General features: G+C 46.5%; 1 protein-coding gene across 2 annotated transcripts in view; it reads left to right on the top strand.

The window, feature by feature from the left end:
* The first annotated feature begins 853 nt into the window (after positions 1-853).
* LOC137357131 (rho GTPase-activating protein 25-like) overlaps positions 854-15,088 on the top strand; it is a 40,926-nt gene continuing 26,691 nt past the window's right edge. For both annotated transcript variants that reach the window (XM_068023190.1, XM_068023189.1), the window contains exon 1: positions 854-1,209. In XM_068023190.1, coding sequence (XP_067879291.1) covers positions 1,035-1,209 — 175 coding nt within the window. In that variant the 5' untranslated portion in view covers positions 854-1,034. The remainder of the gene's footprint in view (positions 1,210-15,088) is intronic.

Below are 15,088 nucleotides of genomic sequence, written 5' to 3'. Positions count from 1 at the left end.
TGCCCATCAATCTCAGCATCATAGCATCATCGACTCGTACAGCACAGAAGGAGGCCATTCAGCCCATCAAGCCTGCTACAGTCCTTTGCAGTACAATCCAGTGATTCCCATTCTCCTTCTCTTTCTCCAAATCCCTGCAATATTTTTCTCCTTCAAGTATTGATCCAGTTCCATTTTGAAGGCTCTTATTGAATCTGTGTCACCAGCTGATCAGGCAGCATATTCCAAATCCAAACCACTTGTGGATGTCTCCTCTGATTCTTTTGCAAATGACCTTAAATCTTTGCCAGTTGCTTATCAAGCCTCAGCTGTTGGAAACTCGATGTCAACCTTTCATGATTTTAAACACCTGTATCAAATCTCCTCTTAGCCTTCTCAACCACAAGGAGATAAACCAAAATGTCTCCAGTCTATGCACATAACTGTAATCCCTCATGCCCAGAATCATTCCAGTGGACCTCTGTGCCCTCTCTGCAATATTCCCATCCTTTCTGAAGTCTGGTACCCAGAATTGGACACAACAGTCCAGCTGGGGGCCAACGAGTGTATGGGATAGGTCACAGTGACCTGTTCTCTTCCCTCCATCATACTGTTCCAATTGTACTTTGGTTAACGTTCAGTATTATTTGTGGCATCATTCTGAAATTTGACATGAGAGTCAGGAGACAGGCACCAATCAATGAAGAACATTTGAATGCGTCGGTGACGCGACACACACACAGTACACTCTGCTTCACACATGGAGCTGCTAAGATCAAATCTACTCCTCTTCCTCCAGTGATGTGAAACAAACGCCCACTTCACTCTTTGTACAAAGAATCTTGACTTTCTTTGCAACTTTCTCAAGGTATTGCAACAGGCAGCTGTTTCTGTGGAACTGAGAACTACATGCTCGGAAAAGCAAGCCCCAGAGATCGCACTCAAATCATTTCATTTTAAATACGAACTAAAACACAAAGCAGGACTGCCACCTTCCTATCTTGTACACATGCTGGGTTCGTGTCTGGTCACAGTTGGGTTTCACAGGAACAAGGATGTGGGTTGGCAGACATCTGCAAAGGCTGAGTCGGGGACCAGCCTTTACAGAAGAGAAGTGCTTGCAACTTGAAGACAAGAAGTCGCTGGTCTTTCAGAAGAGACAAACCATGTCACTTAAACTACCTCGGAACGTTTGGGATTTCAACCTGAAAGCAGACACTGGGCGAATAGGTACAGTGGGTGACAGTCTGATCTTTGAATCTATTCCTACTTTCTTCTGTCTATCTGGAATCTTTAGATTGTGTTACTGCCTGGCTGGGTGTGGTTTAGAAATGGTAGTTTGATAAATAAGGGAACAGGTTTCCTACAACAGGATTCCCCTCTACGTTCACATTGAATTCCTGTGTAAGGCTAGGGGGAATCCTGCTTGGAGATAGCTTTGGCGGCGGGTGCTGTCAGTGGTGGGGGCTTGGGGAAGAAAGGGGAGAAATTTGTAATTAATGAGGTTTGTGCACTGAAGGGCTGATTACACCATGGCTGAAAGTGCTGTGGTTTGCTGACAACTTGTGTATGTCTGGTCATTCCCTGAAATCTGTATTTAACAGGATGGTGGAGTAGGGAATTGGAGAGCATTGTGTAACTGCGTTGCTGCTTGTTGCAAATCTTCAAACGATGCAGTGAAATTATGCGTCTCATCAGGTTTCAGGTTCTCAGACTGTGCTGCTCCAACACAGAACTGACTGGAAAGAGGAGAAGCGTGTAACAATGGTGTGTGACAATGAATTGACATTTTACTTGTTGCGTTACAGTTGGGAGCTGAACTTCCCATCTGTACATGGTGAGAGAGACTGTGGGAAGTTAAATCTCACTGCAGCAACATGCAGAGAGCCAGGTACTCAATCAGTGACCTACTTACACAGCTCACACACACTGCTGCTGCATCATTTGAAAAGCTTTCCTTGTTCCAATTTTGCACTTGTTCAGATATTATTGCAGTTGTGCATTTTTGCGTACACAGCACTTACAGGAGTATACAGTGAGTCTGACGGTGTGCTTGCACATACTGATGTTACAGTCTTAACTGTTAATCCAGTGGTTCAGTCTTAACCAGAATGTTGCATACGTCAGTCACAGAATTATTGCACGTGCTCCATTTCCCTGACTTCTTGCGTATATCCATACCCTCCAGGTTTTCCTTCACCCACCACTGACATCTGTGACCTTCAGCCACCCAGGTCCTCCTGTTGAGCATTCCTTCCCTCAACCTCTCTGCCTTGCTCTCTCATCCTTGCAAAGCAGTCTCTCTTTGACTAAACTCTCCTTTTCCTGCTTGGTGTCCATTCTCCTGACTCCACCCTGTGAAGAGGTTTAGGGTTTTCTTGCATGAATTCCTGACAGAATGGTCTCCTCCTGTGCTGCATCTCCATGTATCATGCAACTGGTACAATGTAAAGGCAAGTTCTTATTCCCAAATATTTATAGCGCAGAAACAGGCCATTCAGCCCATCTGCTCTGTGCTAGTCTTTATGTTTCACAAACCTCCCTCTAGCCATGCCTCTCTATCTCACTTTATCAAAATATCCTTCTGTTCCTTCCTCCCTCCTGCGTGTCCCGGAAATGTATCGATCCTATTCACCTCAATTACTCCCTGTGGTAGAAATTTCCACCTTCTCACCACTCTCTGGGTAAAGAGGTTTCTCCTGAATTCCCTCGTGGATTTCATAGCGACTGATATATTTATGGCCCCTGCTGTTTATTTTAAAGCCTTCTGCTCTGCTGTCTTCATTCATTTCTCTTTGTGAACTTTGACAAGCTTGCTCCAGTTTTAAAGTTATACAGTATTCGGCAATAAGAAGTCATTGCCTGACGTGGTGCTGAGCTTGTCCAGCTCGGAAAGCTTTGATTCAATGCCTGGTCAGTGCGGAGTCAGCTAATCCCATCTCAGAGCAGTAGTTGGACCTCAGGATACGGGGAAGCAAAATCAATCAGATTTCCATTCCTAATCGCCATACATCTCTGGACAGATTGGCACCAAATGGGTACCCAACACGTTTGCGCCTCCTGGACCCTCTGTTTGGCTGCCTGTCACACGATATGTGCATGTCTGTCTGGACATGATCTTTTCAATGTTCTGCTCTACCATTTTTCACTCTCCATGAATTTGAGCTCATGAACAACTCTGCTGCCTGCATCTGAACTCACACAAAGTCCCATTTGTCCATCCAGCAATGCCTCAATTCTGAAATATTCAAGTCCCTCCATGGCCTCGCCCCCTCCCTATCTCCAGAATTTCCTCCAGCCCTGCAACCCTCTGAGATCCCTGCACTCCTCCACATTTGTCCTCCCGGACATCCCTCAATTTTGATCGCTCCACCATTGGCGGGCAGGCTTCCAGCTGCCTGGGCCCTCAGCTCTGGAACTCACTCCCTAAACCTCTCCGCCTCTCTACCTCTCTCCTTTAGGTCTCTCTTTAAAACCTCCCTCTTGGACCAAGCTTTTTGTCACCAGTCCCTGATGTCTCCTTTTGTGACACAGTGTCAAATTTTGTTTGATAATTGCTTCTGTGAAGTGCCGTGGGACTTTTGATTATGAAAAGGTGCTATATCAATGCAAGTTGTTGTTTGGAAATGGTGGCTTTTCTTTCGATAACATTCAAATCAATGGCCAGGTTCTTCTTCTTGTAAGGCAGGGATCGGTAGACTCGCAGAGAATTCTGGAATACGGGCGTGGGCAGGAAAGTGGAATTGAAGCCTCAGATCAGCCATGATGGTACTAAGTGATGGAGCAGGTTCAATGGGCCATACTCCTGCTCCCATTTCTTGTGTTCTTGTGTGGATTCAGCTGAGAGGAAATAAAGAGAAGCTGATTCCAGTAGCAGGAGGGTTGCAGAAGTTCCTGAAATGTCACAGTTGCTGGGAAATATGGAAAGAGCAGGGGAGTGGGAGCAATTCCATAGCTCCACCAAAGAGCTAGCACAGGCACAATGGGCCAAATAGTCATCTCCTCTTCTGTATCATTCTCCGATTCTCTGAGTGTGGAAAGGAAGAGAGATGGGGCAAACAGGCAACGTCCAGCTCCAGTTCGCAAAATTTGTGGACTGCAGTAGGAAGGCGTAAGGCAGAGAAAGGGAAGGTCGACCCAGAATGTTGAGGTCATGAAACAGAATGAGGTGCAGAAGAAAGAGTCGCAATGGGTCCTGTTCTCAATCTAGCTACATTGAGCAATAGAGTAAGGGTTGAGAGGATCACAGGACACAACTCCAGCTCTGTGTCTGCGATAGAGGATGAAGGACCCAAACTGTCAGAGAAGGAGGAGGCCATTCAGCCCCTCAAGCCTGTTCCTGCATTCAGTGAGATCAAGGCTGATCTGTACCTTAACTCCATCCACTTGCCCTTTCTCCACATGGCTTTATTCCCTGTCCAGCAAATAAATTGTCACTCACAGATTGAAAATGATTAGTTGAGTTAGCATCAACTGATTTTTGTGGGACAAACTTCCACACCCTCTCCATCCTTTGCATGATAAAGTGTTTCCCTCTACTCAGTGGCCTGGCTCTGATTTTAAGGTTATGTCCCCTGGTCCGAGACTCCACCAAAATTGAACGTCAAAACGGATGTTAAGCAATTAGGTGTCATTAGGTCAGGAAGGTGTTTGGTAGTCTTCTCAAAACTTGGCATCCATCACCTCACTTGCTTGAAACATTTCACTGAATTCAACTTCACATCAAAAGGATCCCAAAGCAATTCCACTGTGTGAACTGAAATTCAGATGGGAATTCTGGTGCAATTCCTTTACAAATCTCAGACAGCTGGATGAGCAACAGAGTATAAATGTGAGCATTCTGGACAGGATAGTGTGCAATGAGTTTGCAGCACACGTGTCCTCTTCAGACACCACCGTTTAAGACAGCCTGTGACAATTTGCACGTAAAACACGGCCCGTGTGTCAGTGCCAGGTACCAGATTACCAAGTGTGCATTGCCAAGCCGTCTTTCTAAATATTGACATTTCTTTCAGCTTTGTTTCCAGCACTTCCAGATTTCTTTCCCGCTATCCTTAAAGGAGCACTGCCCTTAAGAAAAGATCCTTTGAAAATTATTTTTTGGGGGAGATTAAGAGCTTTGTGCCCCTTTTGTTACCAGGAGGTCTTCCAAAGATATTGATATCACCATCTTCTGTTATTGTGAGAAAAAAATATCAATTGGAGGAATTGTGTCCAGCTCATCAACGAAACACAGTGGCACAGCCAGACTCGATCAGTTGAATACTCTCCTTGCTGTTCTCCCGCCCTTGACTCACTGCCAACTCCAAACTGTCTAAAACTCTGTTGCACATACCTTGCCCTGCACTAGTTCCCACTAAGTCCATCACTCCTGCCTTCACTAACGTATGCATCGTTCCAACGCATTCAGTTCCCAAATTTAAATCTCACCCAGTCTCCTCACTCAGCACGCTGCCTCTGGACTTAGAAGGGTTGAGCCTGTTCTGAGTGAAGCTCCACAGAAATGCAGCACTGAGTGTCACTTTGATAGTACTTGGGAGTGGGAACCCCAACTAACCTCTCAACCCCAGTACCACAGGACCGAGGCCACTTTGGTGAAGATCAGTTCCACTCAGCACTGACCTCGGATGCTCCTAGCTCTGTAAGGTGCAGTTCCACACTGGCACTGCAACATGTCGACTGAACCACAAGAGTAACACAGGGAACCTATTCCAATTGTGCATGTGATGCTTCATCCAATCTGTGACATTGGAGGTGTTTCCCTGTCACTCAGGCCCACATGGGATGAGCTCCTTCAGATGAATGGCATCTGAGACTGTCAAGGACAGAACACATTCCCCACCTTACACTGTCAGGAGACAGTGGGAATAGCACAGGTGGGTGCAGGCTGAGACTCAGTGAAAGCTAACTCTAGGACTGATACCAGGAAGTTCTTGACCGAGAGAAAGTTTGGCCATGGTGTGATATTTCAGGATGGCTGAATTATTATTGGTCCAAAGGTCTGCCTCATCCTAATTTATCTTTGTGTGTAATACATGGAGATTTGACTTCACCTTGTGCTGCAGCAGCACTGCAACACAATGCACTGATTTAACTGCAGCAATGCAACGTGCAGTTAGGTGCAGCAACGCCAAAACAGATGATCTGATCATTGCTGTTTGTGGGAGCTTGCTGTGCCCAATTTGGCTGCTGCATTTTCTGCATTTCAAAAGTGACTAAACCTCAAAAAGTCCTTCATCGGCTTTAAAGTGCTTTGAGAGATCCTGAGGATGTGAAAGGTGTCACATCAATGCAAGTCTGTCTTTCTTTCCTGAGTCAGCACTGTTCAATCTGTGGTATACATTGCTGTCTGCAATATTAAATAAAATTGAGGCACTATCCCTGCTTCAATCCTAAAGGACATGAAACCCAGTATGAAATCGGACTGTTCCCGTCCTGCTAAGACAGAATATTACTCCCTATGATGTTTGCAAGAACAGCACTGATGTCATCAAGTGGCACTTGCTCAGCAATAACCAGCTCAGTGATGCTCAGTGACTCTCAGTTTGGGTTCTGCCAGGGCCACTCAGCTCCTGCTCTCATTGCAGCCTTGGTTCAAACATGGACAAAAGAGCTGAACTCAAGAGGTGAGGTGAGAGTGACTGCCCTTGACGTCAAGGCAGCATTTGACCGAGTATGGCATCAAGGAGCCTGAGCAAAACTGAGGTCAATGGGAATCAGGGGGAAAACCCTCTGCTGGTTGGAGTCATACCTAGCGCAAAGGAAGATGGTTGTGGTTGTTGGAGGTCAATCATCTGAGCTCCAGGACATCACTGCAGGAGTTCCTCAGGGTAGTGTCCTAGGCCCAAACATCTTCAGCTGCTTCATAAATGACCTTCCTTCAATCATAAGGTCAGAAGTGGGGATGTTCGCTGATGATTGCACAATGTTCAGCACCATTCGCAACTCCTCAGATACTGAAGCAGTCTGTGTAGAAATGCAGCAAGACCTGGACAATATCCAGGCTTGGGCTGATAAGTGGCAAGTAACATTCGCGCCACGCAAGTGCCAGGCAATGACCATCTCCAACAAGAGAGAATCTAATCATCTCCCCTTGACATTCAACAGCATTCCCATCGCTGAATCCCCCACTATCAACATCCTAGGGGTTACCATTGACCAGAAACTGACCTGGAGTAGCCATATAAATACCATGGCTACAAGAGCAGGTCAGAGGCTAGGAATCCTGCGGCGAGTAACTCACTTCCTGACTCCCCAAAACCTGTCCACCATCTACAAGGCGCAAGTCAGGAGTGTGATGGAATACTCTCCACTTGCCTGGATGGGTGCAGCTCCAACAACACTCAAGAAGCTCGACACCATCCAGGACAAAGCAGCCCGCTTGATTAGCACCCCATCTACAAACATTCACTCCCTCCACCACCGACGCACAGTGGCAGCAGTGTGTACCATCTACAAGATGCACTGCAGCAATGCACCAAGGCTCCTTAGACAGCACCTTCCAAAACCGTGACCTCTACTAACTAGAAGGACAAGGGCAGCAGATGCATGGGAACACCACCACCTGCAAGTTCCCGTCCAAGTCACACACCATCCTGACTTGGAACTATATCGCCGTTCCTTCACTGTCACTGGGTCAAAATCCTGGAACTCCCTTCCTAACAGCACTGTGGGTGTACCTACCCTCCATGGACTGCAGCGGTTCAAGAAGGCAGCTCACCACCACCTTCTCAAGGGCAATTAGGGATGGGCAATAAATGCTGGCCTGGCCAGCGACGCCCACATCCCATAAATGAATAAAAGAAAAATGCTGGTCCTGCTACAGAGCAAGTGTTATTTTCCCTTCCTGATAAGGTGCCTCCTCTCATCCCATTCCTGAAACAACGTACAATGTTGTGTGTGACTCAGAGGAAAACAATCGTGCAAGATCAGATGCTTTTCTGAACTGTATTTTGCACCCTTGCTGAAAGGCTGTCCTTGTTTCAATTGACAGGCTGGGTTTTGTTTGCAGAGGCTGGTTCATGTTTCAGACCTCTAAATCAACAGTGCAGCCGTTGGTTGGTTGAGTCCTGTAACAGGATGTGGGTTTGTGATAACACTGTAATGTTGAAGTAAGTGTTAATGTTCAATGAGGAACAGTGTCCATTTTCTCATGTTTGGCAACTGGCCTATGTCCCTCTGCGGCCTCCCTCGGACAGTATTTTTTTAAAACTTTCAAATGATGCCTTTATCCCCTGACTTAAGGTGGAACCTCCAGCTGAGGTCAAGTGAGTGTTCTTCTTCCTGTCTGAGTGTAGATAGTGAGCAGTCTCCACCACAGCCCAAGGTCTGCATTGTAACCCAATCTATGTTGCAAACTGCAGGGAGCAGCATGATAGTTTCCCCCTGCTGAGCCCAGTTGGAAACTGTCTTGACTGATGAACTCAGCTCAGTTGAGAGACTGGACTGTGGAGCTCTCTACTCTGTCAAGCTTAATAGCAAGTAACCTCTGCATTCACCTACTGAGGAGCTCCTTTCAATGGACCTGTTCCGAGTTTAGAAATGTGTGAGAATTATACTTCTTGCAAAGGTTGCTAAGTCCTTGCAAGCTTCCTGGCCTTGGCCAAGATGACAGAGAGGAGGTCGTAAAGAATTAGCACTGTCTTTGGTGTGAGGCATCTAAGAGTATCTGAAACCCAAATTTAATTTCAAACAAGATCAAATCCACTGAAAACAACATCTGGCCAGCAGCCTCATTAATGTCAATAAGGAGTTTGTGAAGATATCTTCAATGAGGCTGACCTGTATACCTGTTGACGGAGAAAAGGGTAAAAGGTGAGGATGTAGGAATTTGACTGGGGTGGAACAACAAAGTGGCCGGTTAGATATCAGCTGCTTGTTATACAATTCCTCTTATTATTTCGCTCCACTGAATCCAGTCGAATTGAATATGAAGAGGAGCGTGGAGCAGGCTGCTCATCTTATACTGCTCAAGATGAACCTCCCCCCACCTCCCCCTCCCCCCCCCCCCAGGAAATTATCAGGTAACAATGAGCGGAGTGCAATGATTTATCTTGAGAACATTCCTGTTCCTGTGATGCTGCATTTGCCAAACACTGTTATGAATTTTATCCCTTCTCTATCTAGTTTCTGCTGGAGTACCATCCTCAGTCACTGCTATTTTATCCCAGTGGCCATTCTTCTTGTGCCAGCCCATACCCTGAGAGCAGGCAGATTCTTCGAGCACAGGGACACACCACTGCAAGAAGCTAGGACTGTCCTCACCTCATGGCTATCCCAGCAGGATGCCGATCAAGGTTCAGAACCCTGGCTGATTATTTTCCTCCCTATCCCAGCGAGGACAATGACTTGTCACCACCCAGTTGCTGCCCTGACTGAGATCAGCTTTGAGCAGATGAAGGACACTCCAAGCGTCAATGTGTTTCGGGCAGGCTGCGCCATCTAAGAGAGGGGGGGGGGCCAGTCTCGTTTGTCAATGGAGGACCATTGAGGGAGGGTTGAAGAACCGCACCCGATGGGGAGGCAGGCTGTGTTGGGTACGGAGGAGCTGGCAGAGAGAGTTGCTGAATGAGCTGCCATTGGAGAATAGGACAACTGTGCGGCTCACCGAGAGAATGTGAAGTTCATATTCAGAGCAAACGAGAGAGACTGAGAAAGGTCCTGGGCTCTGTTTGGGTACATCTTGGCATTGAGTTAGAATGGCAATGGCAGAAGCCAAGGGGTCCATTTAAGTTCTCAGCAGAGCTGGCGGCACATAGAAAAAACAGAAAGGCAAAACAAGAAAATCCCTCCCAAATGAGGAAGTCTTGCCTTTGAGAAACAACAGGTTCAATTTGTGAAGGATGTGACCTTTTTCAAAGATCACAACAAATGGCCAATTCTGAACAAAGGACAGACTGAAACAGCTCTGTGTATCTGCATTGCCCAGCATGCCAGGAGAGTCAAGTGAATTCCTTAAGGAGGCATTCCCTCCCTTGACGAGAATACTGCACAAAAAGGAGAAATGTAATATTTACGTATGATCATCTCAAGACTGTTTGGAGCAGTGGAATCCAACAGGAAGGAGGGTGCTGAGTGCTGACAGCAACTCTCTGTCCTGTATCTCCTTCCGTCGCTGGATGATCACAGACCTTTGATGAGGCTTGCGTGGTAGGGTTGAGACTGCAATGTCCTGTGTTCCTCTGAGGTTGACTGAATGGTGAAGTCGTGGGATGGTGTAACTTTTGACTATCATGTACTGATAGCGATGCTGTCAGAGAGGGCACTTACTGCTGAGAATTGCTCAGCACCTACTTCAAATGCCCCAGCTTAGGTGGATACCAGTAATGCAGCAGAGCAGATGTGAGGGGAAACTTGGGGAAGTTTAACAAACAAACAAAAATATGACCAAGATTTGCATTTCACCAACTCACAAAGTGTTTCACAGCCAATGAAGTAGTTTTGAAGTGTACGCACTACTGTCATGGAAGAAACGGCAGCCATGACAAGCACAGCAAGCTCCCACAAACATGTGATTACGAGCAGATGATCTATTTTATTTGTGCTGGTAGGCCACGGACCTGAATGTTGCTCGGGATTTTCTAATGATTCGGAGGGGGAGGGGTAGGAATGGGAGCAGCTGTGCTTTGAAAATCCTGCTCCCGGATGTCCAGACACGTCTGATATTTTCAACGCGAGGGCCCGGGGTGGGGGTTGGGGTGGAGCCTCCAGTTCACAGCCTGTTAAGCTCCTTGAGGAACTTGTTTCTGGACTGGGGAGGGCCAGAAGGTGGTTTCCAATTTGCAAATTGCCAAACCCAAACAAGTCTGGTGCACTTCCCCTGCGCGGTGAGGCTGCTGGACCTTCCGAGGTCCTGCCTCCTCTCTTCTGCAAGACAGCAGCATGTCTGCCTTTGACTATCGTGCTGAGCAGGCAGCTCCCGCCTCCTGGCAGAGCTCACCGCCGACCCATTCAGAGAACCTGCATTTGAAGACTGCGTCGCCTGAGGGACACAGATGCGGTGCGGGGTGGAGACCCGAGCTCAGATTGAAAATCACGCCTATTAACTCTATTTTCTCTCTCTCCCTAAAAGGTGCTGATTGACCTGATGAGAATTTCCAGCATTTTCTGTTTGTATTTCACATTTCCCACATCTGCAGTATTTTGCTTTGGAAATCTGTTTCAGCTGTTGATTCAAGGGCAATGTTTGGCCACGTCACCTCTCTTCTTCGAAACAGGACTGTGGGATCTTTTTACATCGTCCCGAGAGGGCAGCTGGGACCTCGGTCGAATCTCTCATCTGACATTCGGCACCTCCAACAGCCCAGCACTCCCTCAGTACTGCACTCAAGTGTCAGCCTAGCTCATGTGCTCAAGATTCTGGTGTGGGACTACAAAATTGTAACCTCTGGGCACCACAATCATTCAAGAGGGTGATTACATCTGAACAGACACAAGCACAACAGTCAAGGAGGAAATAGAAAAGAGGAAGGAAAGAACTGAGGGATTTTTTGGAAATTTTTTTTTTTCTTTTTGGTTAAGAATATTGAGTTTTCACTTGGATTGCAATGTCTTTCTGATTTACTGGATACTGCAGTTTTGCATCGAGTTGACTGGAGCATCATTGATGGGCTAGATATCAAACACAATGCAACAGATCCTGAGACATGTTTGATGCAGTTCTGGTCATTGCAATGTAAAAACTCCCAGGAGCCTTGCAGAGGCTCAGTTGGATGAACAATGACTTGGCAAACTATGGCTCTTGTTAGTGTGTTGGAGAGTACCTTATAAGGAGTTATCGATTATAGAACACAAAATTTGACATTGATCCACTTGTTTGGAAATCTTGGTCAAAGGGATTGAATTTAAAGGAGGGGCAGGAGAGAGAGGGGTTCAGTAAGGGAACTCCAGAGCTTAAAGCACGGCCTACAATGGTGGAGTAATGAAAATCAGAGATGCTCAACAAGGTGCCAGAATTCACGAGTGTGTCATCCCTGAAGAATTCCAGATTTAGAAGGAGAAGAGGGAGGGGTAGTTTGGAATTAAAGGGGTGAAGACGTTTCCCTTTGTTCCCATGCTGAAACACATTTGTTTCCTGTCGCTGCAATGATAGTGCAGGCATCTGGAAAGCTGGTTTCTATTTTCAGCAACCACTTCCTGTGTTTGGGGCAGCTGTGCCTTTCACAATCCAATTACATATTCGACTGTTTAAATGTAATACTGTAAACAGAGCAGCTCAGGGTTTTTTTTTGTTGAAAAAGATGACTCACTCGTGGCATTTGGAAATAAAACCTATTGATTAGCAGAGCTGTTGGGTGAAACTGTAATCAAGGAGGGTTGACTCGTTTGACAAGAACCGTCACGAGAGGCTCTCAAACATGAGCTGAGCTCCCAAATAATTCAGTGCCCAATGAAACAAATTCCAGAGTACGATGGATGGAAAAGGCAAATTGATTCATTCAGTGGAATCAATTATATGGTGATTCTCTGCTGAAATATTTCTCAAACCGATTACTTCCTTTCAGATCTTGGTGCACCAGTTTTCCTGAAATAGAGGAGACCAGAGGTCCTATATTCAGGCCCATCTTGATGCTGTGTGGGCATCAGAGTGTGTTGAGTGGCAAAACTTAACTTGCCTTCTGATTTTTCTTTTCTCCTCCTCACCACCCCTGTACCGCCCCCATGTACAATCAGCCCTTCACATGGTGCAACTCTCCGAACAGCTTGTATTTATGTAGCCCCTGTAACCTAGCAAAATGTCCCAAGGCACTTCACGGGAGCATTTATCAAACAAAATTTGACACCGAGAAACGTAAGGAGACAAAAGCCCGGTCGAGAAAGCATCTTGAAAGGAGAGAGAGAGAGAGAGAGAGAGGTAGAGAGGTGGGGACGTTTAGGGAAGGAATTCCAGAGCTTAGGGCCCAGGCAGCTTCAGACACGGCCGCCAATGGTGGAGTGATAAAAATCGGGAATGCACAAGAGTCCAGAATCAGAAGACCGCATCCATCTCAAAGAACTCAAAAGGTTGTGAATCTTTGGAATTCTTGAACCCAATGGGCTGTGAGGGCTTTTATTCAAGCTTGGTTGAGATTGATAGGTATTTGGACTGCAGGGGAAATCAGGGGATCTGGGATTGGATGGGAAAGTGGAGTGAGGTCCAAGATCAGCCATGATCTTATTGAGAGGTGGAGCAGAGTCAGCGGGCTGTGTGGCCTACTGCTGAAGGTTCACCAAACTAATTCCTGGGATGGAAAGATTGTCCTATGAGCAAAGATTAAATAGACTGGAGTTTCGAAGAATGAGAGGTGATTTCATTCAAACATACAGAATTCTTACAAGGCTCGACAGGGTTGACGCAGGAAGGATGTTTCCCCTGGATGGGGAGTCCAGAAACAGGGGACACAGTGTCGGAATGAGGGGCAGGCCATGAAGGACTGAGTTGAGGAGGAATTTCTTCACTCAGAGGGTGGGGAATCCTTGGAGTTCTCTGCTCCAGAGGGCTGTGGAGGCTCAGTCATTGAATATATTCAAGACTCAGACGGATAGATTGCTACAGATTGAACCACAGGGATAGTGCAAGAAAATGGTGTTGAAGTATAAGATCACCCATGATCTCATTGAATGGCGGAGCAGGCTCGAAGGGCTGAATGGCCTACTCCTGCTCCTATTTCTGATGTGCTTATATTCATCACATAGAGGAACAACCAAGTCAAGATATATTTGTGCATCCTGCGATGCTGCATTCATAAAGATGCGCATTTCTAGAGCATCTTTCACAACGTCGGGATGTTCAAAAGCACATTTGGAAGTGCAGTCACTGTTTTAATGTAGGAAACACAGCAGACAAGCTCTCACAAACAATGTGTCCATCACCAGATAATCTATTTTAGTGACAGAGGTTGAGGGATCAATATTCCAACATCCTGCATCACTCCTAATAAGGAGTATGAGATTCTCGAATGTGCACACATCTCATTCGGCTCCAGTCCGTGAATGAGACTGCAAACCTGTTACAGTTCGTACCTGCTTTCTTCGCTCTCTAATTTATCTCCATCCTGTTACCTTCGTTGGTGAAACTACCCTGTGTGTGAAAAAATACTTTAGAAGCCTGTATTTTTTTGAAGGCGGGGATGGTGGGGCCGGGTGTGGTGGTGGTGGGGGGGGGGGGGGGGGGGGGGAGATCAGCTGCTTGTACAGAAAATACCTGAGTTACAAGGTCAGAAATTCATAAACCCTAAAAAGCCTGTTCACATTTTTGTATCTCTTTTTTGACAATCAGCACGAGCAGCACAACATTGTTTGGTATGTTTTCTTGTCCTACTTTCAAGACGCAGTATTCTCACATATACAAGTTGTTTTGCTTAATAACTGTAAAGCTATGCTGTGCGATACAAGTAGTTAAACCTGAAGATGCTCCGCAGCTTTAAAGTTCTTGAAAGGTATGAGTTTGTACCCTGACTTTTGATTTTAGCACATTGAGAATGTTGAAGGGCATGTCGGATGGTTTCAGATAAACAAGAACAGCATGAATTCCTTTTTCATTGACCGGATGTGGGCGTCGCTGGCCAGGCCAGCATTTATTGCCCATCCCTAATTGCCCTTGAGAAGGTGGTGGTGAGCTGCCTTCTTGAACCGCTGCAATCCTTGGGGTGTAGGTACCACCTGTGAGGGAGGGATTTCCAGGGTTCTGACCCAATGACAGTGAAGAAACGGCGATATAGTTCCAAGTCAGGATGGTGTGTGGCTTGGGAGGGGAACTTGCAGGTGGTGGTGTTCCCATTCACCTGCTGCCTCTATCACAGGTTTGGAAGGTGCTGTCTAAGGAGCCTTGGTGCGTTGCTGCAGTGCATCTTGCAGATGGCACACACTGCTGCCACTGTGCGCCGGTGGTGGGGGCAGTGAATGTTGAAGGTGGTGGATGGGGTGCCAATCAAGTGCACTGCTTTGTCCTGGATGGTGTTGAGTTTCTTGAATGTTGTTGGAGTTGCACCCATCCAGGCAAGTGGAGAGTGTTCCATCAGACTCCTGATTTGTGCCTTGGAGATGGTGGACAGGCTTTGTACCAGTTAATATTGAAATGAAGGATAATCTGCTTTGCTACTTGTAGACGGGAACACAGTGTGAACTATGT

This window comes from Heterodontus francisci, chromosome 47 (assembly GCF_036365525.1).
Source record: "Heterodontus francisci isolate sHetFra1 chromosome 47, sHetFra1.hap1, whole genome shotgun sequence".
In the NCBI taxonomy this organism is placed as follows: Eukaryota; Metazoa; Chordata; class Chondrichthyes; order Heterodontiformes; family Heterodontidae; genus Heterodontus; species Heterodontus francisci.
The sequence above is the reverse complement of the archived record's forward strand: the minus strand, read 5'-3'. Positions and strand labels throughout refer to the sequence as shown.